We start from the raw sequence: 25,453 nt of genomic DNA on the forward strand, positions 1-25,453 counted from the left end.
ATGACAACTTGCTGTCTGCTCGCTTGAAAAGGAAGGAATTCTATTCAAGTAGCTTTAACTTGGAAACATGTCATTAATGATTTTAGAAGCCATGCTGTGCAGGGGTAGGGGAATTCCCTGTCTTTCTTTTTTTGTTGTTACTGTTTTGAGTGAATAACTTTATAGTAATACTCTTATAAAGTAGAACTTTTATTCCTGTAAAAGTTGCCTGCCCAAATCAAATCACTACTGAAATTGGGTAAATGATTCCTCCAGAGTTCTAAAATGCTGAGTTCTCCAGCCTATTAAGAAACATTGGCATAGCCCTGGCTTTGTGTGTCTCTGTGTTCTTGTATTACTAGCATGTGCTCTCTAGTACTAATTGAAGATGACAGCTCTGGACCTTTGAAACATTGATTATGAGAAAACTGAAAAGTTGGGGCAGGGTGGGTGAATGAAGGGCTCTAAAGTAAGGCAGTTGCAAATGTCAGTCCCTTTGCATAAGGAATAGGCTTTTTTTTTTTCTTTTAAGCCCTTTAATGAGCTCTGAATGTGGTTTGAAGGAGACCTCATTCTTTACAGAGAGTGTCCTTGGAGGTAATAAATCTGATTCTCCACCGCCTGAGGGGAAAAAAAGAAGCCCTAGTTCATGTAAGGATGCCTGAAGTAGACTCCCTGTCTAGATATGAGTAATTGATCTCTGGCCTGATGGACATGTCCTGCAAGGAAGATAAGATCCCCTTAGACCCCTCTGAATACTAGGTGTTGATCAGCTGCAAAGGGGGGCTTCAATGGAAGGTAGTTGTGGCTTCTCACACCTAGTCTTGAGAACCAGAAAACCAGCACAACGATGCTGTGTTGCCCTGCTCTGCAGGCATTACCTTTTCAATGGCAGCAAGTGTCTTCAAGGAAACTGATTATTTTTTTCTTGTAGGAACTTTCCTGTTTACCACTGACTATATGGAAGAAATTTATTTTTTTATCACTGGGAGATGAGCAGTCAAAATTCATCTCGAAATAGTTTCTTTTGTTAACAGCCAAACAAATACATATCTGGGGCTCTGATACTACCGTATGACAGGGTTTATGTTAGGATAAATCACTTGGTTTCCTTTTTTGAAGCTGACTGCTTTAGCATTAGGTTTTGTTCCAGATTTTTAGAGCAACCTCAGTCAGTCTCTTCTCCTTACCCTTTCCAAGAGTAGGGATTGGTTCTTTCAGCCACTGGATGCAATGCCTGGTAGAAACCCTGTCAGAAAACTTGTATAGAAAATGCTGTTGGGAATGGACACAGAACCAACTTACTTTGAACTCTTTTGTTAGATAAAGCAGAAATTCTCTGCTTTTCCAAGCTCTGCATGGGACTGAGGTACTTCTAGCACTTGGTGACTAATGTGGAAGTTTTTAGAGCGGCTGACCTGCAGGGTAGCTTTTTAATGGCCAGTGTGCTGTAACCAGCTTCCCCCTTGCCCTGTGTGAATACATCAGTGCTATAAAGGTGAATTTTGCTGGAAGTTACAGGCAGAGTGCTTTCTGCATTGGCAGCACCCCCTCGGTGCCTCTGCCGAAGCAAGACATGTGTCAGATGTGCATGTATGTCACAGGGCATGTCTGGCTTCCTGCAGCCCGGGCTCTCCTTCCTCCACCCTTTCTCAGCTCACTTTCTGCAAGCAGGCTCTTCAAAGCTGTGAACTTTCTCAGTCTTGCCTGCTGTTGCTGTGGCTTGCTTCCTGTGGCAGCTTTTTCCTCTTGCTGTCCTCAACGTCTTGGTTTGCGAAGCTATGTGAAAGCTGTGGCTTGCTCGCTGCATTGCCTTGCTGGGGACTGAGAGCAAGTGGTGGAGGTTGCTGGGGGACAGCTGTAATGTGACTTTATTAAGGTGTGGCTCCACAGCAGTTTCTGCATCTTAACTGGCTTGCTCCTGTGTTGCTTCACAGGGAAGGAATAAGACCATGTGAGTGCAAATCTAGTTAGATTTAGCCTGACTGGTGCTTTGCTGGCCGGGCTGGGCGCTCGTGCATTAACAGCCTGGGAGCTGGGCACAGCTCAGCACCTCTGCAGTGTCGGAGGACACCAGAGCCGGCAGAACTGTCTGTCTGCCTGGGATGTCGGCTAGTGGTGCCGTCTCCCAGCTTTTCTTTAGTTTATCATTTGGCCAGCTTGCTTGTATATGATAATCATGCTGCAATTAATGTGATTTGCTCTTTTAACCATTTTGAGTTCAAATACTGACCCAAGTATGAGATTTTATTGAGGATGCTCAGGCCTATCTGTCATTTGATTTTTAATGAAGGCAGTTTGTTGGTGTTTTGTGTTTTTTTTTAAATGAACTGATTAATATAGGTGGTTTGCTTGGGATAGAGCAGTATATTGCGTGTGTGGCCACAGGGCTCTGCACGTTAATCCAGTGGCTGTGGACTCTGCTTGAAGACTAGGATCGCATTGGTGAACTATCTCTAGATCAGTCAGCAGCAATACGCACTTCCCAGTGGAATCTGGAGGATGCTGCCAGTTCTTCATGTTTTGGTCTAGAGCCCAGTGATGTGTGTTTCATAGCATGCTGGGTGTACGATCTCCTCCATCCTTCTGCAGGGGTGGTGGGGGTAAGGGAACAGGCCAGAAAAAAAATTGTTACTGGGGCTTCTTTCTGTGTTTCCAGGCTACCGTTCTTGATGTCTCTGCCAAGCTGAACTCAAAAAGTGGTTGAGCCCATTAATTGAGATTGCACTACCCAGTCTCTTGTTTCTATTGTCATTGGCAGCCCACAGAGAAGCCCGCCCTTCCTCTGTAGGTGGCTTTTAATTTAGTTTTATTATAGATACAAACTGGAATTTCCCTCAGTAGATGACACTGAGCTGTGGAATTCAGCATAACAATGGATGAAATTTGACGGAAGCTTCATGTAAACCTGTCATTTCTGGCAGAGTCTGACTGCTACAGTTGGCATTTTTTTTGCTTTAATGACAGCCATGTGTCTTGTTCATGTAAAGTCATCTGAAGCTTATAGTATTGAGCTGGTTTTAAATGGTGGTTGGGTGCATATTGTAACAACACAAGAAATGCAGTAAGCTGCAACATCCCTAGGCATCTTGGTACCTTCAGATATTTGTTCCACGATCTATAGCTGACCATCCTGTGTAATGTCTCAACATACAGCAGGTACAGACAGCTGGGGTTTGTTTATGACTAGCATATGGCTGAAAGGTACAGTCAAGTCCATATCTATCTGATTTTGTCGGAAATGACATTAAAAATAGCCCCAACTGAATAACTGACAACTACTTCTGCAAAATGAGCTTAGATGCTGTGCTGCCAAATGTTCAGAAAGAACAGGGGATGGGTGGGGAAAGTGTATTTTTGGGTGGGGTTTTTTCCCTTTTTTTTCCCCCCTTCTTTTTACAACAATCATGGGGGTGTCTTCTTTATCTGGTAAAATGTTTTCAGCTAATGACCTTTGCTTGTGTCCATTTTTAATCTTACTATAAGATGACTAAAAGATGTATCATCAGCTCTTTGTCTTCAGGCTTTGCACTAAAATCATTAGGGATTCTTTAAAAGGTGAATTCCTGCTACAGGCTGTAGTTAGGTACCAAAACAAAGCCAAGACACAGTCAGTGACTGTAAGGGTGATGTTACAATGTGTACGCTATAGCACAAGTTGTACTTGGGGCTCACTGGTACAGAGTGGATCAAAGGAGGGCAGGCATCTTCATCCACTATATTACGGTGACTTTATCCAAATTATCATCATGGGGTGGAATGGGATGCCTCTTTAGCTGTATTGCCCCTCCTGTGGCTCCCCTGAAATGAGTTGTGTCCCCAGCTGAGCCGGGAGGAGGGTGGTGGAGAGGGCTGGCATGCTCCTGGGAGCCCTTGGGAGGGTTAAGGCTGTCTCCAGGGCTGCAGTGCAGCAGTGCTGGGGCTGGTACCTGGGGTGTGCCTGCTGCTGTTCCATTCCCTGATGAGCTTAGGGGTATGAAAAGGCTCTCTAAGACTGCTGGAAGGGGGCTTGGTTTAATTAAGTGTAATCCCTTTAGAAATTGCAAGCACTTTCACATGACCCGATTCCATCCTCACCCTGACACAGAGGACCCAGGGCTGTTACAGCAGAGCGCTGGCACTCGGGAAGAAGCCAGATGTCTGTGAGTATTGGTGGTGCTGCAGGTGGGGGGCATTACCTCTGACACTCTTCTGAGGCCAAGCAGAGCACAATGCCCTGTCTCGCTCTGTAGGTTGGCATGTGATTCCTGTCCTTGTAGCAGGCCTGCGTTGGCTGCTGGTGTGGTGGGAAGTGCAGCCCTGGGGAGCATTTGTCCCACAGAAAACACTTCCGTGTTTTAAGGGACAGGAGAGCAATTCTCACTGTAACAACTATACTGTTGCTAGTTTTGCTGAAAGCCAAAACTGGGAAGGCTTTTAGATTATTAGAGTGCCTTATGTGGTGTTGAGTTCAGAGTTTGTGCAGCTCCAGCTGGATTTGATGTGCTTCTCTGGTCAGAGCTGTTGAAACTGATGCATGCTGTTGGTCTAGTATCTTTACCTGCAGCAACTGCTGCTGGGTGAACTGGTGCCCTATAGCATAGAGGGGTCTATAAATGATGGCCTGGAATTTCTTTTTGACTGGATTACTTATGTTCCATAACAGTCAAGTATAACTCTTCCCTATGCCATTTTCTCCCAGAAAATAGTCTACTTTATGGCTTGAAGCTGGGAAACATGAGTATCTGAAGCTTGAAGCCCTCAGACCAGCAGGGTATAAACAGCTTCCTTTCATTTAGGAAATCCAGGGAGGAAAGAAGCTTTAGCTCAGGGTCAGGGTTTTGCAGAGGTTGATGCTCTGTTGTGCTGACTCTACCTATTATTCTGACATGAATTTCCTAGTACCCTGTTCCTGTCTCAGCTTACAACAAACAGAACTGTCTGTTCTACCTCTTGCACCACTCGGTGCGCTGGGACATTAGTACAAATAATACATCCATTCCTTGGTGTGGCGGTATCAGTCTTTCCTGTTTGTCGTGCCATATGCAGCTACAGATTTTTGTCTTGGGAAGTAGTTAAAGCAGGTTATTAGTAGGGCTCGCTCAGAGACCTGGAAGGTAACTGATAGCCACTGCTGCTAGTAAAACTTGCTGGGAATCTCAGTTGGGCAGAAAGTGAGACTTGAAGGTATATGGGCAATGTTAAAACACCTGAAAAGATGGTGCAAATAGGTGCCTGGTACCACTGTCTATTAAGTGTGTTTCCTGTAGCCTGCTAAACACCATGGGAGGAGGGTGGTGGTGTCCTGTAGCTTGTGAAAGCTCTTAGTTGTCAAAAGGAGCTTTCTTGGCTGCAGCAGCTCTGTGGCTGTAACAGTGTCTCTTCCATGCAAGGGGTTCTGCCTGTGACAGGAGTCCTGCCCTGGCCACTGTGCTGTCCTTGGCAGCAGGAAGCTCTTTAGTATGCTTTGGTAGTGGCAATCTTTAGCTGTGCTTAGACTGGTAGAACAATGGTAATTCCTCAAATAGAGAAGAGGAAGAGTTGCTAGGTTTCTAGCTCTTTCCTGTAGCTATTATGAAATGAATCGGTTAAATGTGGGCTTTTTTTCTTGAGTGTTTTTTAGCTTGGTGAGTGTAAATTTGCCTGTTGAAATATGATACTCGAATTTTCTTGTAATGTGCAGGATGGCCACCTCAGGAAGCTTTTCATATAATGTTGCTAGCTCTTTGTATGTAAAATACTATATTAAATGATGATGGAAAACCAAAAGAAGGCTATTTTGAGGCCACATACTAGGATAAAACCTCTGGTTTAAGATCTGAGCAGAATGCAGAGAGTTGCAGACACTTGGGTGCAGCAGTGAGTGCATTGTAAATGCTGTGATGAAAAAACTCAATGAGTTGCTTTAAATAGAATTTGAGTGTAATTTACTGTGTTAAGATAGGGGTTTTTGGGTAAATTTGTTGATGATGAAATCCAGTAAGTCTTCTAACAACATCTCCTGAGTGTTGAAATTTTAAGACAAAAGTTTACTAGCAAATTTTGGAAAAGGGGTGTATACCTGGTATGAATGCTGCCATTGTGAACCTTGTGATCTGATCATTAGTGGGCAATGTCTCCTCGCTGTATTTACTCCTACTCCTTACATTTCAGCAGTGTGCACCTTGCCTGCCTGGGCTGACAGAGCTAGATTTGTATATGCCTAGCAGATGAAGTTGCTTATCTTATTGAGGAACATTTTATTCTGTTTGCAACCCAAATGGTAAGCATGCTGATGGTTATGCCAGCCCTCAAACCTGGAAAAATCTCATTAGATGGTTTAGAAATATGCCATACTAAAGCTTAATGCAAGTGAATCTTGAGTATTTTCTTAGAATAAGTGTTAATGCTAAACACTTGTGCTTTGGCAGGGTAATTCTCAAGGGACAAGGCAAACAAGAGTCTGAATCATGCTGAAACTGGATCATGTTGGCTTTCTTTCAGTATAGCACTTTTGTTGTGTAACCCTTGTGTAAAGTGGTTTTAGTAAAAGTGAGACCTCAAATGAGGAGGATGAAAGTGAACATGCAGTGCCTGGTACTTGCTTGTCGGACATGATGGTGGTCTGTAGGTCTCTTCGTAGCTTGGCTGAGCTGCAGGCAGAGCACATGAAGATGGGTGGGACTGACTTGCTGTTAGTGAGGTGGCCCCTGGGTATCTTTCAGAATGAAGTTCCCTTGGTGCTTGCTTTTTTAGCCTTTTTACGTGCTAGAACAGATTTGTATTTCTGTGCCAGTATGCAGGCTCTTGAAATGAAACAAAGCACTTGTTCAAACTGCATCTGCTCTGCAGTATTTGTTAGGTCTCTTATCTGCTAACTGGGAATGGAGAGCCATGCCTCCCACCACCTGAAATGGTAGAAACCTCACTTTGTTTTTCCAGTTCACAACAACTGGCTCAGGAAAAAAGCCTCACCACCTGGCTTGGTAGCATATAGGAAAAAAATCCATTGTACGTTGCTTGCACACCAGTGAGGCTTAACAAAGCTCAGTTTTACAGCAAACTAACTTATCCACCAAGTATTAAATTACTGCAAAACTAGCAGTTAAAATGTCATCGGTGCAGCCTGGGACGTGCTCGGCCCCCCGCCCGTTAACAGCAGTGTGCTGTTGACTGTATTACTGCTCCGATGGGATGGGGGAAGCTGGCATTGCCTGGGTGTGGCTGGCCAAAGCATAGGCCTGTTTCCTGCAGTGTCTCAGCTCTTGCTGTCTTTTAAAATAGAACAGACTGTAGTTGCAAGTGTGGACGCCATTTGAGGCTGCTGCTCATCTTGAGCACAGGGAGCTTCTGCAAAGGGGAAAAGGTGTGTGTCTTCCTGTTGAATGTGCTGATGGAAGGATGATAACTGGCTGCATAGCTTGAGTGCATTTGAGTGATGGTGAAAGAATTTTGCTGGTTCCAGCGTGGGAACTTATTTTAGTGTGTTAACAAAGATGTGAGTCTTACAGATAAGTATTCTGCATGAATTATGAGGATAATTACTGAAGCAGCTTTGTTTCAAATTTTAAGGTCTATTTTGCTCTGAATAGCTTAAAAGCTATTTGGTCACAGGTTCAAAGAGCTGCCACAACTGTTTCAGTTCTGTTTTCTGGTGCTTCCTCTGTGCTCAGATAGTTCAGCGTTCAATTGCTCATGCTGATGATACCTGATAAGAGTAGCTACAGTGTTTTATCCTTAAACAGTAGAAGCAAACCCACTATTTTTCTTTCGTGATAGCTGGTACATTAGTGTTTTAGGTGAACAGGAAATACTTTACAACAAGGAAAAAGCAACCTGTTGCTTAATGCTCGTTTAATGTAACCCCTCTTATACTTAAATGTGGCTTACAGACATCTTTGCTCTCACTGGTAGGTGTGCTGAGCAAGTCAGGCTTAGAAGCCAGCGCTCTTTCTGATAGAAGAGACTGCTTCCAAGTATTAAGTAGCAAGGCTGTTTTGGGGAGTGTTCAGTCCTTGTAGCAAGCAACTGGATTCCTGGTTCACCAAAGCACTGTGAAATTAGCCAATTGTCAACAACCTAGGATCTGAGGAAAATAATTTTGGGAAGGCATAGCAAGATAACTTTACAGTACTTCATGTCATTGAAAGTAGCTAATTTTAAACAAAGGGTGATTGCTTATGAGATTAGGTCATCTGCTCTTTCCTTGCTGCTTCCTTGGGATGGTTTTTTCCTCAGTACGAATTCATGATGTCAGAGGGTTTCAAAACCAACTTATTCCTGGTCTGCTTGTTCATGATAACCTTTGCTTCAATGATGTCTAAATAGCATTGCTTATGCATGCAGCAGTTAGAACTGCAGCTCTTCTTGATTTCAGCTTTGCTGTGCTAAACCTACCTTTAAGCTGTTATAGATATGCTTGAATTTTTAGCTGAACTTGAAACAAGGAAACCTTTAGGTTCATCACAAGGGGATATAAAGTACAAAATAGTGGTGTGCCTAGGCTCAAGTAGGCTTGTTGGGAAACTTGAAAATGTATTTGTAGGTAGTGGTCTCTTTTGGCACTTGACTTGGTCTTAAATAGCAGAATGCTTCTTGCCTATGGGGGAAAAAAAATCCTGGCTGTAGCTCTACAGCAGTCTGCTGCTGCTTTCTTAGTAAACAAGGTGTGAAATCTGTCCATGTAGTCAGTAGGCATACAGGGATCAGAAGTGGCTGTGATCGTATCAGTATTGGGTGGTTCCTTGAATATTTCTCTGCTTACTCTGTCTAGCTTTTTTGGTTGACTTATAGTCTAAATGCGAGTTTCGAGTTATTCTTGCTAAAACTGTTCTCAGCATAATTTCCCCCACCTTCACCTCTGGAAGGCTGGTGTGGTGTTCTGAGAGGTTTGATGCAGGGTAAATGGCTGTTGACAGGAAGGAGAACTGTGAAGGCAAGGTCAGTGTGCTAGGTCTGTACAACTTCAAGTTTTGAACCTTTGTGATGGAAAAGCATTAAAACAGTTTGATCTAAAATATCTGCAGCTTGTGTTCATAAATCGTGAGATATACCTACCTTTTTCAGTTGATAGGTATGCAAATAGAAATGAATTCTCAGACAGCTTGGTGTACTTGCAGGCCTTGCTTTGCCTGGTCAGAAGTTACATCATCTGTGTTCATGCAGGAGTATTCCTATCTACCCCGAAGAATCTATATGATGTTTTCCCGTGGATGATCAGGAGTTGTGCATGGAATAAGCTGTTTTACACTAATCTTTGAGGTGAAGTGCCTCTGCTGTTTAACTAGCTTCATGAGAGCTATTGCTGAGAGATGTACAGGTGTCCTGCTTCTGTGGGATGAAATTGGGAACTCCCTTGCTGCTTTCATTTCACGTGTGAAAACGTGATGCTGAGGCTTTCCTGTCAAGACAGAGTGCATTATATAATGCTCCTTTTGAAAGACCATTGATGATCTTACTTCTCATGTCTAAGGCTGACATTGTCATGAAATCTTGACTGTGGTATTAAATTACACCTGAACCTATTTCTGCAATGTTTAAAGATCTTTTACCTTCCTGAAAGAATAGGAAAGCAGTAGGCAACTATATAGAGATACTTCTATGGGTTTGTGAAGCACCTGCACATGCTAGTGCATATATTAGTTCAGCATGCATACTTTTGGCCTTAGCACGCAAGATCATCCTTGTGTCCTGTCTGCTTCGTACCCAAAGCCCTGAGAGCTTATCGGGGATTGTGAGCTATATTTTCTGCAGATACCCATGGAGAGTGGAACAGTATTGTTAGTATTGACCAGTCTTCTGTAGCACGCAGAGTTGTTAATGCTTCCAGGGACTTTCTTGACATTGATCCTTCAAATGGAAGGATTGGATGTCTGGGTGTGTGGCTTGAAACATCTGTGCTCTTGTGAAAGACACCAGAGTGTTCTATACTAGAAAGTAAGCTTTATAAGCTGTAAATGGCTCTTGTGTCCATACATAGATGGGAATATTAGTAGAAACAGAGTGGATATACTCTTACGCTGTGGAACAGGAATGTTGTATCATACAGGGGGAACTGGGAACACTGTGCTGGCAAGGCAGATGACTTTGTAACTGCTGACAGTTAAATTCCTGGAGGCTTGGCGGCTGGTCCCTGGCTGTAGGCAGATGTTGGTTTTCATTATTGGTCAGTGTCACATAGAGAATGTGTTGTAACGATGTGTTTTCTGTCTTTCAGATCAGCGTGCGTGTTACCACCATGGATGCTGAGCTGGAGTTTGCCATCCAGCCCAACACTACAGGGAAGCAACTGTTTGATCAGGTAAGTGATAGAGGTGCAGAAGATCTAAAGTTGATAAAGATGTTGTGATTCTATTGAGGCGAAAGAAAACAGTTTGAGGTTAAGTGACAAGTGTGTATAATAACTTCAAGACAACTCAGTATAATAAGAAATTGTACATTTTTTCAAAACTACTACATTTTTTTAATCTCCAAGAATGCTTTCATAGCTATTCTTACCTCCAATGAACTGAATTGTCGTTATAGCTCATAATAATAATAATAATTGGATGTCTTCAGTCATAATTCATAAGATAAGTCTTATGAAGGAGCCAGTAAGCTCTCTCTGGTTGGCTTACTTGTGAGCATAATGTAATTTATTTCAAAGAGTACTTGGTCTCTAAAACAGGAGAGGCTTAGCTGGGCTTCAGATGTTGCCACAGCCCTTAAGTGCAGGTGAAGTGATGTTCTACAGTTGCTTCAGGCCCTGGTGGAAATCTTAAGAGAAGCTATGTACTGGAAAGGGCTGTTTTCGTCTGGGTGTTTTAGCCTTCCTCTTCAGCATCCACTGGCTAGGCAAATTTCCTCCTGCTTTGGCCCAGACAGAAGCAGGGATGTATGTGCAGCCCAAGGCTGGAGCAGCTGCAGACAGACATTGTCAGTTACAGCAGCTGAAACTTCGACAGGCTCCACTATGTTTCTCTGCTGTAGTCCTGAAGGCCATGGATTTGCTCCTTGAAGGAAAATCTGAACAGTAAATTCACAGCTTAAAATGAGTATTGGATTAATGACAAGATGAAGGAACTGCCAGCCAGATAGCAAAGTGTTCTGGGGCTAGTTGTACATAGTACCTATCTTAATTAAGAGAGAAACTTACGGGCTGACTCACCCGTGGAAGTCAGCTATCTCATTTGGGGCCACTAAACCGAATTTAAATTTTTTCTTAGATGTTTAACCACAGACTACTACTTTCTCTTACATTTGGCTGGATGATTCAACACTAGATGTTATATTGCTCTTTGCAGCCCAGCCCTGTGAGATGGAGGGAGTGAGATCTTAGGCTTTACTGAAAGAGCATCCTTTCATAATGGGAAAAGCAGAAAGGTTTTCAGGAAAGTTCTGAGCTGTAGTGTAGTTTCAGTTGTCTCTGTGTTACTACGTAGTAGCTCCTATGTATTTTAGCCCTTTGTGGTCTCTGCCAGGCTTTGGTTGATAGAAATGTGAGCTGGATTCTGTCCAGAATCCATCTGTGCAATGTGGAACTCCACCAGAGTTAGCTCATGGGAGCATATGCCAGTGAAGCTGAGGTGACATGCCCTCAAGTTCATCAAGAAGTGAATCGTGGGTTGTGTTTTTTCTGGAGGGGGTGTTCTTCATGTGGATGCTATCCATGATTATTTTTCAATACCTGGTTTCTGACATTATCCAAGCAAATCACCCAAGTGCTAAGAAGTGATACTACTGAAGTCAGTAGTGTTTCTAATCTGCACATTGCTTTTTCAGTCAGCTCTAGAGCATCTGCACCTTTTGCTTCAAACTGACATTGTGGTGGCAGACTGGGGCTTCAGCAGCTTGTCTCTGAGAAGCATCTGATTGTGTTTCTACTATGGGAACTCTTCATGTCTTAATAATTGATTTCACTCCTTTGTGTCCTGTTCTTGAACAGCTGCATGTTCTCCTCATTGCAGTGTATTTCACACAGCATCTGTCTGAACAGAAGTTCTGTTTTTTCCATAGTAAACTCTTTGGGAAGGGAGGAAACAAATGCTGTTGCAGAGCTTTAAGTTGCTAATGTAAGTAAGACAGTATGTACTTCAGCTAAATTGGATTGTAGGTAGAGCTGGAAGAGCAGAAAGTGTCTGAAGCTAGCTGTTAAACATTTGCTACTTATAAGAGGTCTGGTGGACACAATCTTTTTATACTGTCTATATATCATGCTCACTGGAATAAGAATTAAACTTTTCTACTGCCTAACACACAAGATTTCCTTGTGGAGGTATTGATGTTGGTTCCTGATAAGGCTGATACCGAAATGAATAGTCTAGAGCCTTGTTAGTGACGGATGTCCAGGCTTTGACTAAATGATGAGTAAAAGACCTATCACAGTATGGTAGAAAGAGTAACCCTCTGCCAGGGTTTGAATGTTGTGAGCAGTAGGGTAGGGAATTGGCAGTAGATGTGGGGATTTCAAAAGTCTCCCAGCTCTAGCATGAATAAGGAGTTTTGAAGGCTACTCATATGTGAGTGGTTGAGTCGTCTGATCCCAGCTGCTGTTGCTGCCCTGCAATCTAATCATTGGCCCTTTGCAATTAAGGAAACTAATTGCAAAGGAGGTAGCTATTCGGCTTCTGCCACAATGGGAGACATTTCATCTTGGTCTCTGAATGCAGATACACAGCAGACTGTCCTTTTTTTTTTTTTTTTAAATAGAAAATTCAAGGCTCTTTTCTGTTGCAAAAAAAGACCTTATAGTCAGACTTGCACATAAAGGAAAGCAAGTACTTCTTGTATGTGGACATGCTCAAACAGATTATTGATCTTTGCATTAAGAACTAACTGAATACCAAATCAAAACATGAGAGCCTCTAGTGAGCTGACAGTACATACTAAACTTGTTCCCTTTAGTACGGGGATGGGGCTTCAAATATATCGTCAGTTGGCATATATCCAGTATGATTCAAATGGCTGAGCTGTTTGTGTGGATTAGTTTCTGTAAAGGGATAGTCCAGAGCTGTTCTCCCTACCGATACTGCTAATGGGGAGTAAGCAGTGACTGCTGTTTGATAATCTGTTCACTCCATGTCACTTTCTGTCCTGAGGTGGTCTTGGGTTGGATGATGCTGTGTGTAAGAACAAAGTTGTGGCTGTTCGTTTGCTAGCTTCCTTAAACTATGTTGTGCTGCTGGAATTACTAATCTAGTGGTTTCTGCATGGTGCTGGTTCTGAAACAGGAGCTGCTTTCATCAATGCTTTTTTGAGGGAAGGGATACTTCCTCTACAAAGCAAAGTTAAGGTTTTGCTGTTGCAGCACATGGACCTTCTGGTGTGAAACCTGACTTTTTGACTCTTTCACAGAAAAATTTTAAGAGATCCTGCATGTTTTTGCCCTAGAGTACCCTTTCATTTTGAGCTGTCACTTCCGAGTTAAGCAAAAAGGAAGCTGCTAAGCATTGCCAAGGTTTCTAGCTGCACAGCTACCTTGGTGCATGCCACTGGCTTTGGTCAGTAACATTTAGGCAATATCTCTTTTCACCTGTTGTGTATAAAGGTAGCTAAATACATTCATTATGCCACACATAATTCTGACACCTACTCTGAATAGGATTCAGAAGACTTTAGGAAAGCTTGTGTCTAGGTAGTAGCTTCATGAGGAGGATCAATTTGAGTCTGAGTTCCACAGCAGGTAAGTAAGCTTGAGATAGAAGTGTTCCCGTCTCCTCTCCTGCTCGGTAAATTCCAAAGTGAATTTTTGTAGTGATAGAGCAATGCAGATGCCTCACAGCTTTGGAAGTTGTCAAGTAGCTGGCTGTAGAAATATCATTGAGTTGATATATGGTGCAGTAACATAATGATTTTATATTACAGAGCTTCCGGTAACACCCTGTCCCCTAGGCTTGTAATAATACAGCTTTAAGTTAAATAGCTTAAGCTTGTGTGCATGGACAAAAGCTGGATTAATTGAGATAGGAGGAGTGTACTGTCTATCTGCTGCAGCTTTGCTTATGTACCTCTTAGCATCATCTGCTGAACTCCAGCACTTATCAACTCACTAGGAAAACCAGTAACTCTTCTTTTAATTTATCACTAGCAGCTGAGGAGTGGGAGCAGAGCTTGAGGATGGACTGTGCCTGTCAGGGTTGCTGCTTATCCTGCAGGCCTGATTATTTCACAGGTACCTAGAAATACTGCTTTCTTGGGGATGCAGGGCACAGACCCTGCAATGATAGCTGCTTGTTTTCTTTTTTTGACCCATGTCTGTATCAGACTGAGGTGCAGTTGGGTGGGAGACTAGTGTGTAAACTGCAGCATTTCTTTGCTTTATAGGTCTCCTACACTTGAAAGATTAACTGTTTCTCTGGTAAAAATGCTTAGCTACTTATTGCTGGTGACAGCTTTGAAGTTGTGTCCGTCCAATCTTTTTTCCTCTCAAACTTTTTTTTTGGGGGGGTAAATTGATTCTAACTTGAATCAGTGAGATTTTGGCCTGTTGGGGTGTGAGAGGTCTAGCCTATTCCTTGGACAGGGAGAGGGGTAACTAACTTGCTTGCCAAAGTGCCCCATAGCTGGCTAGCAGGCTTGCACAGAAATGCCCTGTTTTAGTGGATGCTGCGTCTTCCATGCTCCTCAGGCAGCTTGCTTACAGGCTAGGCACAAAATCCTCAACTGCTTTGACTTCTGTGGTATGAAAACATACTCCCTTCTTCCATGCACATGCTGTATGCAGCAGCTTCTCAAATGCTTTCTTTCTGATCACTTCTGACCCTGGATCCTGCCTGGTGCCTTGTTGTTTCGTTTCCCTTCAGAGCCTCTTATTTTTGCTAGCCTCTGGTGGAGGACTCTTAGCTGTCTGCTATCCTAGGTCTGTTGGGTGGTGAATGCAGCTGATGGGTGGCAATCTCCACCCATTTGATAGGCCTTACAGCAGGATCCCTTTAACAATGAGTTGTGGTTACTAAACTGTTCAGTCAGCACTTCCTTCCCCAACCTAAAATGAACTCTCCTTCTCCAACTTTAGAACAGATTTGCTTCTCAGTGATGTGCTTAGTGCTTTCAGAGCCTATAGCTGATCATGCAAACTTCAGTTCTTCTGATGCTAACTTTTGCACATTGCAAAGTCCAGGAGATGGTGGCTTCAGCATGCCACTCCAGAAAAAGCCTTTAGGGTAACCAGGAGCTCCCAGTCTCTGTCCAGTTAAAAGCAGTGAAGCCAAGTCACAGGTTAAAGAGAAATGTGAGGTTAGAAAAACTGTACCATCTGTCACTTTGGACTTTGAAAGCATGTGGTTAACCTTCCTAGGAGGCTTTTCCTCAGTTTTGTGAGCTTTTGGAGTCAAAACTGAGCTGGTGATAGAAAAGCCCACTTGGCTATAGGTTAAAATTGTAATAATAAGCATCTCTCTGCTCACTCTAAACCTAGTCACTGATGCTGTATTTTATGTTCAGCATCGAGACTAATATGTAGTAGAGTGTGGGGTTATTTTTTTTCCTTACGAATTCTTAAGGATCTTACAGATTTCATTAAGCACTAGGATTCCTAAGATTCTGAGTTCATGTGCCCTGCCCTAGCTTGCTTATCTGATGCAGTGATTTTAATGATTCTGTAGAGTACCAGTTTACGCTAAAGCTTACAGTGCAGGTGGGTGAAAATTGCTCTTGACTCTTGAGTAACTGCAGCTGAGTTGAGCTGTGTTTGGAGTAAAAGCAGATGGTCTCTCATGGCCTGTATGTTAAGCTTTGTGAGGGGCGAGACTGTAGAGAAGCCTTTAGGACCTCAGTAAAGCCCTCCCTAGTAGTGTTTAAATGCATAGGAAACTGGTCTGGAGCACTTGATCCAGTAGATGAAAGCACTGAACAGAAAACTCAGTGTCATTTTAATGGGGGAAAGCAGCAAGTCTCAGGACAGTGACTGGTTCTTCCAGCAAACCCCAGAACTCATTTGTGTAATGAAAGCTTGTGGTTGTGTGGTATGGAAATGTCTCAAATTTCACAAGAACATGTGGAAACTTACTGGCTTTTATAAAAGCAGTAGCCAACCCAAAATGGACTGTTTGTTACTAAGGGGTTCAGTGGCAAACTGTAATAAGCTTAAAAACTCAAAAGAACATCCTGTCATTTAGCACTCTGGCATTTTAGCCCTTGGAAAGGGAAAGTTAGAAATATATCTATCTGCCACATGGAAGGGGAACAGTTGAATATGGCTGTAGATGGAGCCCATCTTGGGTGTTGCGTTAGGGTACTTGGAAGACAATGTTTTAAGTACGTTTTGACTATGGCTTACGGAACTGCAGGTGTGGCACCAGTTCAGAGCTCCTCCAGCAATGAAGCTTGCTAGCAGGTTTCTCTCAGAAGTACTTGACATGCCGGTCACAAAGGGAGAGAGGCCTGCTTCATCTTTAACTAGCACAGCAGGTGAGATTCAAGACAGATTTGTGCTGTGGTATAGCCTGGGTTGCTTTGGCCTTTGGCCCAGAAACTTGGTCCAAGTGGAATGTAGTCTTCTCTGCTGGCATGCTTTGGTCTTGCCCACGTGTAGATGGTGCTTTTGGGCAGGACCCATGCTTGTTTGCCATTGTGGTAGTGTATTTCCTGGGCTGAGAATGAGGGCAACCTTCAGTCATCGTCTTGATGCTAAAATCTACATTTAAGAGGCTGCTTATGGCCCCTTCAGCTGTGGGACAGCATTCAATGGCAAGAACATAGTTCAGAGAGAGATGGGTGAGAGCTGAGGGGAAGGACAGGAGGAGTTATGCAGACCTGGAAAATGTGGAGTAAGGAGAAGTGAGAGAAAAGATTACTTGGAAGGCGTTGTGTTTCTTTGAACTTAAGTAAAAAAAAAATAATAATAATAATACTGTGTGCTTAGACTGTCTGAAGAAGGGGCATTTCTGGTGACTCTCACTGCACCTTTTCCCCTGCGGCAGTATTGCTCACAAAGTGGAATTTTAGGCTAGTGGCCCTTGATGGCGAGCTTTGTCATGGCTGGTCAAGGTACTGTGGGGCAGCTGGATATTAGGGCTGCCTGTAATCTGTTGCCAGTTGTAGGCTAAGCCTTGTACTGGAGGCTAAACAAGACCCAGGGACTGACAGAATGTTCTCCCTGGCATGAAGAAAAGATGTCACTCTCCAGCTAAGAGTGTAAAGTTTAGGTATTGAAGTGCAGTGGTCTGTGTGAAACAGTGCTCTCTATTGTCCTGTGCTGTGTGTCAGCCCTTCTTCATCCTCAGCTGCTGCCAGTTACTGTCTGCTTTTTGGAACATCTCGCAGTTCTTCAGGGCTCTGAATGCTGTACACGCCCAAACATAATCAAGCTGCTAGCTGCCAGCCAGACTCCTTGCAGCTGTAGAAAGCTGTTTCTTCATGCTTTTTCCCTTGCTAAACGGAACTAAATAACCTGCTAGAGCTGAGGTAGGGAGGAGGGCTGTGTCGTGTGCCCCCCTCCCTGATACAGTAGCAGCGTGGGGGTGTGATGATGTGCTGTACTGGCTCCCCCGCTCCTCTGTCCAGTTTGTTGTTGTCACTGCTATTGCAGTGCAGACTTCTGTTGTGGAATAAAAGTCCTTTTGTGCAGGGCCTCGGTTGATTCCTTTCAGTTCCTTGCAGGCAGTCCAGCTTGTTGAATTCCCAGGCATAAGCTGCTGACAAATGGAAGTGAGGCAAGCAGCTACATGCAACGGAGGGGGAGCTTACATCCCATTCAGATATTAATGCTGCTCAGAACAGAGCTTTCCTTAGGCTTTGGGACAGCCTTTCTTCCTCTCCTTGTACCACACGCTTTCAAAGCATACAGCAAACTCTTGATTCTTCTCTGAAATTCTCCTTAGCTGTGTGCATCCTGCTATGTGATGTGCACAAGCAAGGGTTTATCTGCCTCAGGTCCCACTGTGTTTGCAGGGGCTTTAGGCCAGCTCTCCAGCTCGTACTCAAACAGGGACAGGCTGAATAATTTCATGGACTCTAGTGGAATAGTGTTTGTAGGCTGTATGACCTTGCGTAGGTTTTGTCTCTGTGTGTTCTGCTAATAGCATGCCTCTGCTGAAAGCTGCCTTTGCTTTCTGGGCCTGAAAGGAACTGACACTGGTGTTGTAAGGCCAGAAGAAATGTCTGATCTGAGCGCTAAAGAATCTCACTAGTAATGTGTTTGTGGGAACCTGTGTCCTTAGTGTTGCATCTTGCCAAAGCTAGAGACCACATCAGAAGGGAGCAGAGTGCATCCTTAGGATTTAACAAGGAAGTAACTTCAAAGGAAGTGTTTAGGGAGAAATCGTAAAAGGTGGGACAAGGCAGTACAAAATTATGTCAGCTTACCTGGCAGGGGGGCAGGGTGTTCAGGCAGCTGGCTCTCCCAGGGCAAGGCTTGTTCCCTGCTCTCCAGTTGTTGAGTCCCTCTGAAGGAGGGAAGCTGTGAGCCAGCCCCAGGGGTGGCTGGGGTGTAAAAGCAGCTTAGTGTCACGCTTTAAGTACGGTGTTGACCTAAAGACAAATGTCTTCACTCTTTTCCTCCCTTGTCTAGTAATGGAGATGACACGTAGGTGCCTTGTTTGCTGGTGTGAGAACAGCTCCCGGGGGTTCAGGAGAGGTGTGGGGGAGCTTAGCTTCTAGACTTGCAGCACCCTGTGGCACGGCCGCCTGCTAATGAACAGGCGTTATTGAGAAACTTCCCTCTCCTTCTTACCAACAGTGGCATTGTACTGCTGTAGTCTTCCCCCCCCCTCCCCCGGAGGCTCTTGTCTCTTGTTACAGTATGTCTGTAAAGCTGCCTTAACTCTTATTTACATAGCACCCATGGTGTGCTAGGGACGTGACTACGGAGAGAGTTTAGTAGTGGTGTAGGTAATATCTGTGGTGGCTTTGTCCTGGCACAAGGAATAGCATATTGACTTACCCACTGCAGCACCCCTTAATGGTGCTGCTCATTAAAGAGCTGTGTGAAAGGCTATCCACAGGTATCACTACAGTAGAATACAAATCTTAAAATAGCACAACCTAGTAGGACACAACCTGGCAGGGTGATTCATGGCTTTCCCAGGAGTAGTACATTTGCATGATAAGTGAGGGGTGTACCTCAAAATGGAGCTGTGATGTTGATTGCTGGCAGCTATTACACCTGTCTGAGCTGTTGCATTGTGGTTTGGCTATATGTGTTGGCTTATAAGTAGCTGAAGAAAATGGTGTCCCAGCTGTTGTTTATAAATAGCAGCAACCCTTAAATAGAAGAGGGGGAGGGAAGAATACACTAGAACTCCCACTTAACACCTCTCGGATGCCCTATCATCTTTATTTGTGCACTGGGGAGGCAGGAGGCTGGGGTGCTGGTCGTCTTTGTGTTCATCTGAACTTACCCCCATAACACGTTCCTAGCCGCTAGTGAGATCAGCCCATCTGGCTGGGGCTTTTGCTAATCATCTTTCTTTCAGGTCGTCAAGACTATTGGTCTAAGAGAGGTCTGGTTTTTTGGACTTCAGTATCAGGACACCAAGGGCTTCTCAACATGGCTGAAATTGAACAAAAAGGTATGTTTGCTCCATGCTTTCACTTGTCCTGGGTTCCCTCCTCTTGGAGAGCAAGGGCAAATTCAACCTCCTTACTTCCTTCAGGGATCTGTTCTTGCCTTTCTGCACACCTGATGTTCTACAAAATTAGCAAGTTGGTGTAGCCTTCCTTCAGTATACAGACCCCCTCCCCAAGGTGCAAAGAATCATGACCTGGTCCTCCTATATCTAGTTCTGTTTGTTTTCCAGGCAGTTCTGTTATCCTTCCTGGTAACATGCTAATGTGGTGCTCATGTGAGCATCTTGGTTGCAAAGAAACATGGAAAGTAACTCACCTAGTGCTGATCATAACTAGTGGCTTGTCATAAGTCCTGTGGAGAGAGGCGATGAGGTATTTAGCAGTTAAGGAATTGAAAGTCCTTGCTTTTCTGTCCACTCACTTCTACATTGCAAATGAGAAATTTTTTTTTTTCTAATGTATGCTTGTCTTCACTTGGTACATTGACTATAAAATCTGCTAACTCTGTTCCAGGTAACAGCACAGGATGTACGCAAAGAAAGCCCCCTGCTTTTCAAATTCCGTGCCAAGTTCTACCCAGAGGATGTGGCAGAAGAGCTGATTCAGGACATCACACAGCGCCTTTTCTTCCTCCAAGTGAAGGAGGCAATTCTGAACGATGACATTTATTGCCCTCCTGAAACAGCTGTCCTCCTGGCTTCTTATGCTGTCCAGTCAAAATATGGAGACTTCAGCAAAGAGGTGCACAAGTCTGGCTACCTTGCTAGTGACAAACTGCTCCCACAGAGGTAAGTGAACCAGGGTGGTCTTAGACCTTCTTTGCCTTAAAGGGTTTGGGACTTGGTTGTTGTTTTGGTTTTTTTTTTTTAGGGGAGGTGGTGTGTCTTGTTTGGAATTTTCAGAATAAAATATAACCTCGTATTTCTCTGAGGGTTGTGGTTAGTATTCACTTGATTAAAAGTGTTAATCTTAAGCATCTTGTTGCTACTGAAGAAACTAATCAGAAGTAGTGAGAGAAGCTCCAAAACAAGAAATGTAATGCTACAAGGAGAAGCACAGCTGAATGCACCTTGTCATTTTTCAGAAGTCTGAATACTGATTGGTGTGTGTCTGGCAAGTCTTAAAATAAAACTGTATTTCCTGGAATATTTCTGTGGGATGCCAGTGGAGTATTTAATGAAGCATTATTTGAGAGTGATGTTAAATGCAGTGGCTGATCTCAAACATCCCGTGTACTCCTCTTAGAGTTCTGGAGCAGCACAAGCTTAACAAGGACCAATGGGAGGAGAGGATCCAGGTGTGGCATGAGGAACATCGAGGAATGATTAGGTAACTGATGCAATGTGAAACTGCTGTATTTGAAGAAGTGTGATATATGAGTGTGTAATGTATGAACGCATGCAAAAATCTGTGGCTTGCTTTGTGATGAGTTAAGCATTCTTCAGGTTATTTTGCTCAGAGTAGCTACGTTCACATGCCTCAGCCCTTGGTAATCCACTTCAGATGGGTGTTCTTTAGTAAAACAAAACTGAGTCTGAAGGGTTTGATATTGTCCACTTGGGTGATGCCTGGAACCTTTACCAACTTGTTGCTGCCCTGCCCGTGTAGGAAGACAGCAACTTCTTGCTGCAATGGCTTATAGACTCAAAAAGGAATATCTGCTTTCTTTTTGCATGCTGCAGAGAAGATGCTGTTTTGGAGTACCTGAAAATTGCACAGGATCTGGAAATGTATGGGGTGAACTACTTCAGCATTAAGAACAAGAAGGGCTCTGAACTCTGGCTAGGCGTAGATGCTCTTGGACTCAACATTTATGAGCAGAATGACAGGTAATAAACCGCCTCTCCTTGTCATTGCCTTCAGCTCCTTTCCAGTATAAAGGCATTCTTATCAAGACAGTTGTGTCCCTAGTCTCCCTGCCACAGGTGCATTCTCCGGTTCTGTTCTTCATTTAAAAAAAAAAAAAAAAACAAAACCAAACAAAAAAAAAAAAAAAAAAAAACGGGATTGAAAAACTACTTATGTTCATAATTAATTTCCATGACTGATTTTTGTTTGCTGATTCCAGGTAATACAAGAGTACTGAAGTACAAGGGCAGATTTGGTAGAATTTTGAACTTTATATTGTAAGTCAAGAATTTGGAATTACTTGGGGCTCTTTTATTTCCTTTTGCTTTCAATTTCTGCAGGCTAACACCAAAAATTGGATTCCCTTGGAGCGAGATCAGAAATATCTCATTCAATGACAAGAAGTTTGTTATCAAACCTATTGACAAGAAAGCACCAGTAAGAAATTAAACTTTTGGCTTCTTAGCTGAATGTTTTGGGGTTTTTTTGCACACTATCTTTTAATTAATAAAGTTAATGCTGACTGGAGGAGTGCTGTGCTACGTGATCTGTTCAGGGCAGTATGCACAGAATGGGTCTAATGGCAGTAAGGTGACAGCTGGGTTTTGTTTCTGGCTAGGAGGGTAGAAATTTATTGAGTATAACTTTAAACTGTTCAAAGTCAGTGGCAGGGAGAAGCTGTTTGCTTAGGGCAGGGGTCCTCAAACTATGGCCCGCGGGCCAGATATGGCCCCCCAGGATCCTCAATCCGGCCCCCAGTATTTACAGAACACCCCCCACTGGGGGTTGGGGGGGGGGGGGAAACCAAGCAGCCACAGATGACTGCCTGCCACTTCATCCGTGCGCCGGCCCCCTGGTTAAAAAGTTTGAGGACCCCTGGCTTAGGGTTTCTGATTCTCCTAAGACTGTTCAGATTCTCTGATAATACAGTTAGAGAACTGAGGAACCTGTGTTAGCTGTGAGTGCTTCCTTTGCAGGCTTTTTGTAGTTTTTCACCTTCCTTGAAGCTGAAGCTTCAGCTTATTTTGTAGGGTATGCTGGGAGGGTTGGGTTTTTTTCTTGCAAACTTATAATTTATGTAACTGGTTTCATCTTCAAGGCTTATTAATTTCCTGTGTCAGCTGATACCTTCTGGTCATTCTTGTTACGTTGCTGCTTGGAAGAATTCCCCTGCTGCTGTTGCTCCTTTTTGACAGATCAAAGTTACTTATCTACTGGACATAATGTTTAACACCCTTTCCGGCATAAAATATTATGCTTGATGTGGTTGGCCAGGCTACTGCATTAAGTAACAAAGTGGGAGGAGAGATGGGAAAAGTCATAGTCTTGGTGTGCCAAGTAAACCAGCCCCTGATGGTGTTTGTAACAAAACAGTGAAGCTGAGTTGCTGTGTACTCTGTATGCTAGGGATGCTTTACAGTGAAACACAGCACACTGTAACAAGTTGGGCACTTCTGCCCTGTTGGTATCTTTCAGGTTGAAATTCATTCCTGAAAGATCGGTGTCTTAACTACTACCACCAGTGAACTAAACACCATTAAGAAAAGTTGACCAGCAATTCTAGAAAACTTAGGGTCTTAGAGCATATTTCATACAGAGGGGGATTCTTATGCTGAAAGAACAGGTGTAATTCTGCCTTTTTCTTGTCCCAAGGACTTTGTATTCTATGCCCCTCGGTTACGGATTAACAAACGAATCTTGGCACTCTGCATGGGGAACCATGAGCTCTACATGCGCAGACGTAAACCAGATACCATTGAGGTGCAGCAGATGAAAGCACAGGCTCGGGAAGAGAAGCATCAGAAACAGATGGAGAGGTTGGTAGGGTTCTGAGTAACCTGGATTCGGTCGTTCACCGCACCATAGCGCTGTGTTCTAGATAAATTGCTGGCAGCACCTTAATCTCCTTGATGCAAAAATAGACCAGATTGCTTTCTGCTTCAGTAGATCTAATGGGATGATGGAAACTGCACTTACCATAAATGTGATGCGCCATTACTTTCTTAAAGATTTGTCTATTTGATGGGACTAATATGGATCTTGATACAAGGAGATTTCTCTTACAACGTTGCTATTATGAACTTGCCATTGAGATGAATGCCAGCAGAGTTTTTTTCTTTTTGCACTTCTGTAAAGGGGCTTGTCTGGAGTGAAATTCATCACCTGAGTGCTGTAGTGCATGTCTTGTGTGCTCATGGCTTTACTAGGAAGCACTCCAATCCAAGTAGCTGTTAATTTGAAATTGCATTATGATTTCTCCCTCATCAGAGCCCTGCTGGAGAATGAGAAGAAGAAGAGGGAGCTGGCAGAAAAGGAGAAGGAGAAGATTGAACGTGAAAAGGAGGAGCTAATGGAAAGACTCAAACAAATTGAGGAGCAAACCAAGAAAGCTCAGCAAGGTAATACAACATGTTCCTTTATTTCCTTAGATGCATTGAGCGAGAAGGGTTGAAGCAGTAAAGTTATGAGCATCTCTGAGCTGTTTGGCTCTCCAGTGTGGTGTGCTAAATGGTGTTAAGGCCCTGGTTTAATCTTCTGAAGCTGAATGTAAGCCTTCCACATGCAGCTGGTGGAAGACCACTTGCATTAAAGAGATGGGTGACAGCCAAGATGCCTCTCTGGGAGCAAGAGTACCTTGCAGTTGTTCACATGCTGGCTAGAAGCTTTATCCCAGTACATCTGTAGAGGAAGGAGTCAAAAGTGTAGCAGGGGTTACACCAGCCACTACTCTGAGGTGAATGCTATCTAATTGCTTGGCCAGCGTTACAGTGTGGTGTTGCCCAAGCAAAATGCTGTATCCTTCTTTGCCTTTAAGGATGTTATTTTGGGATGGGTACTTCCCCACAAATTGAACAGGCAAATAAATAATCTGTTGGCTTGGAATAGGCCTGGCTCTCAGTCTTCCAGCTCAGTTACAATGTGAAAGAGAGGAAAGGGGACATCTGCTTGCGTCTTTACTTACTTTACTTGTCCCTCTGAAGGAAAACTGATCCAGAGCATAGGTGTAAGGGCACATTCCTCTTCTACTGCCATTCTTAATCTCTCTTCAAATGCACTCCCCTGTTCTTTCAGAACTGGAAGAGCAGACCCGCAGAGCTATGGAGCTGGAACAGGAGCGAAAACGAGCTCAGGAGGAAGCAGAGAAACTGGCTAAAGAACGTAGAGAAGCAGAAGAGGCAAAGGAGGCCCTATTGAAGGCATCCCATGATCAGCAAAAGACGCAGGAACAGCTGGTAAGTGGATGAGTTGAAAATCAGATAGGGAAAAGAGTAACAGGGTAGGCACTTAAGTTCTTGAAGCTATGAATATGATGAGGAAGCATAGTTTCGTTCTTTTTTTTTAGCCTAAACCAGATGAACTTACACCTAAATACAAGTGTATTTGTACAGTGGCTCTGGACTGTTGTGTGTTTTGCCTTTTTTTTTTTGTATGTGATGCTGAGAACATAGTGTAGATGTCACTGATCATTTTCCCTCGTTTGGATTCACAGAATTGAGTTCTGTAGCTCTGTTTAGAGAAGAAGGGAAAACCCCTAAAAACCCTTAGAAACCAAACAAACAAAACAAAAAAAAAACCAAAACCCAAAACTTCTTTGGCTTTCTTTTTGCTTGCATCATAGATGTGATTCGGACTGAAGTTTACAGGAAGGCACTCTCCTTAACAAAAAGATAGTTAGAGATACTGGTTTTATTCAGGATGTAGACTAAATGCTTCATTTAATAGATACTTTGGGTTTGTTCTCATTAAAAGCCTTTCTTTTGCAGGCTGCTGAGATGGCAGAACTCACAGCTAGGATCACGCAGCTGGAGCTTGCCAGGCAGAAGAAAGAGAGTGAGGCCCAGGAATGGCAGCAGAAGGTGAAGCAGAATCTGAGCAGAGATCTTTGTGTGGAATTACTTTTCATTCTGTGTTGTGACCTAAACTACTGCAGTACATGCCACACTAAGCTGAGTGTCTGCAAGCTTGAGGGCGTTGTAAATACCCAGCTTTGCTTTTCTTAGTGGAGTGAGTGCCTTATTCTAACTCTATGTAGAAATATTTTGACTAATTAGGCCTATGGCCGATTTTCCATGAATTATAACCATACTTCAAATCTCTGAACTGTTTGCAGAAAGTTTTCCAGATAATTGTGGTGGAGTAGCTTTGGAATGTACCACTTCAGGTACAAGGTTTTCTGCAATAA

At 43.5% G+C, this 25,453-nt stretch overlaps 1 protein-coding gene across 1 annotated transcript in view; it reads left to right on the forward strand.

Annotated features, from left to right (window-relative positions):
* MSN (moesin) overlaps window positions 1-25,453 on the forward strand; it is a 47,486-nt gene that overhangs the window by 17,440 nt on the left and 4,593 nt on the right. The window contains exons 2-11 of the mRNA XM_056359701.1: window positions 10,154-10,237; window positions 19,329-19,424; window positions 19,936-20,210; window positions 20,668-20,751; window positions 21,105-21,251; window positions 21,612-21,708; window positions 22,924-23,087; window positions 23,539-23,669; window positions 24,343-24,503; window positions 25,035-25,127. Coding sequence (XP_056215676.1) covers window positions 10,154-10,237; window positions 19,329-19,424; window positions 19,936-20,210; window positions 20,668-20,751; window positions 21,105-21,251; window positions 21,612-21,708; window positions 22,924-23,087; window positions 23,539-23,669; window positions 24,343-24,503; window positions 25,035-25,127 — 1,332 coding nt within the window. The remainder of the gene's footprint in view (window positions 1-10,153; window positions 10,238-19,328; window positions 19,425-19,935; window positions 20,211-20,667; window positions 20,752-21,104; window positions 21,252-21,611; window positions 21,709-22,923; window positions 23,088-23,538; window positions 23,670-24,342; window positions 24,504-25,034; window positions 25,128-25,453) is intronic.

Source organism: Falco biarmicus, chromosome 14 (assembly GCF_023638135.1).
Source record: "Falco biarmicus isolate bFalBia1 chromosome 14, bFalBia1.pri, whole genome shotgun sequence".
Lineage (NCBI taxonomy): Eukaryota > Metazoa > Chordata > Aves > Falconiformes > Falconidae > Falco > Falco biarmicus.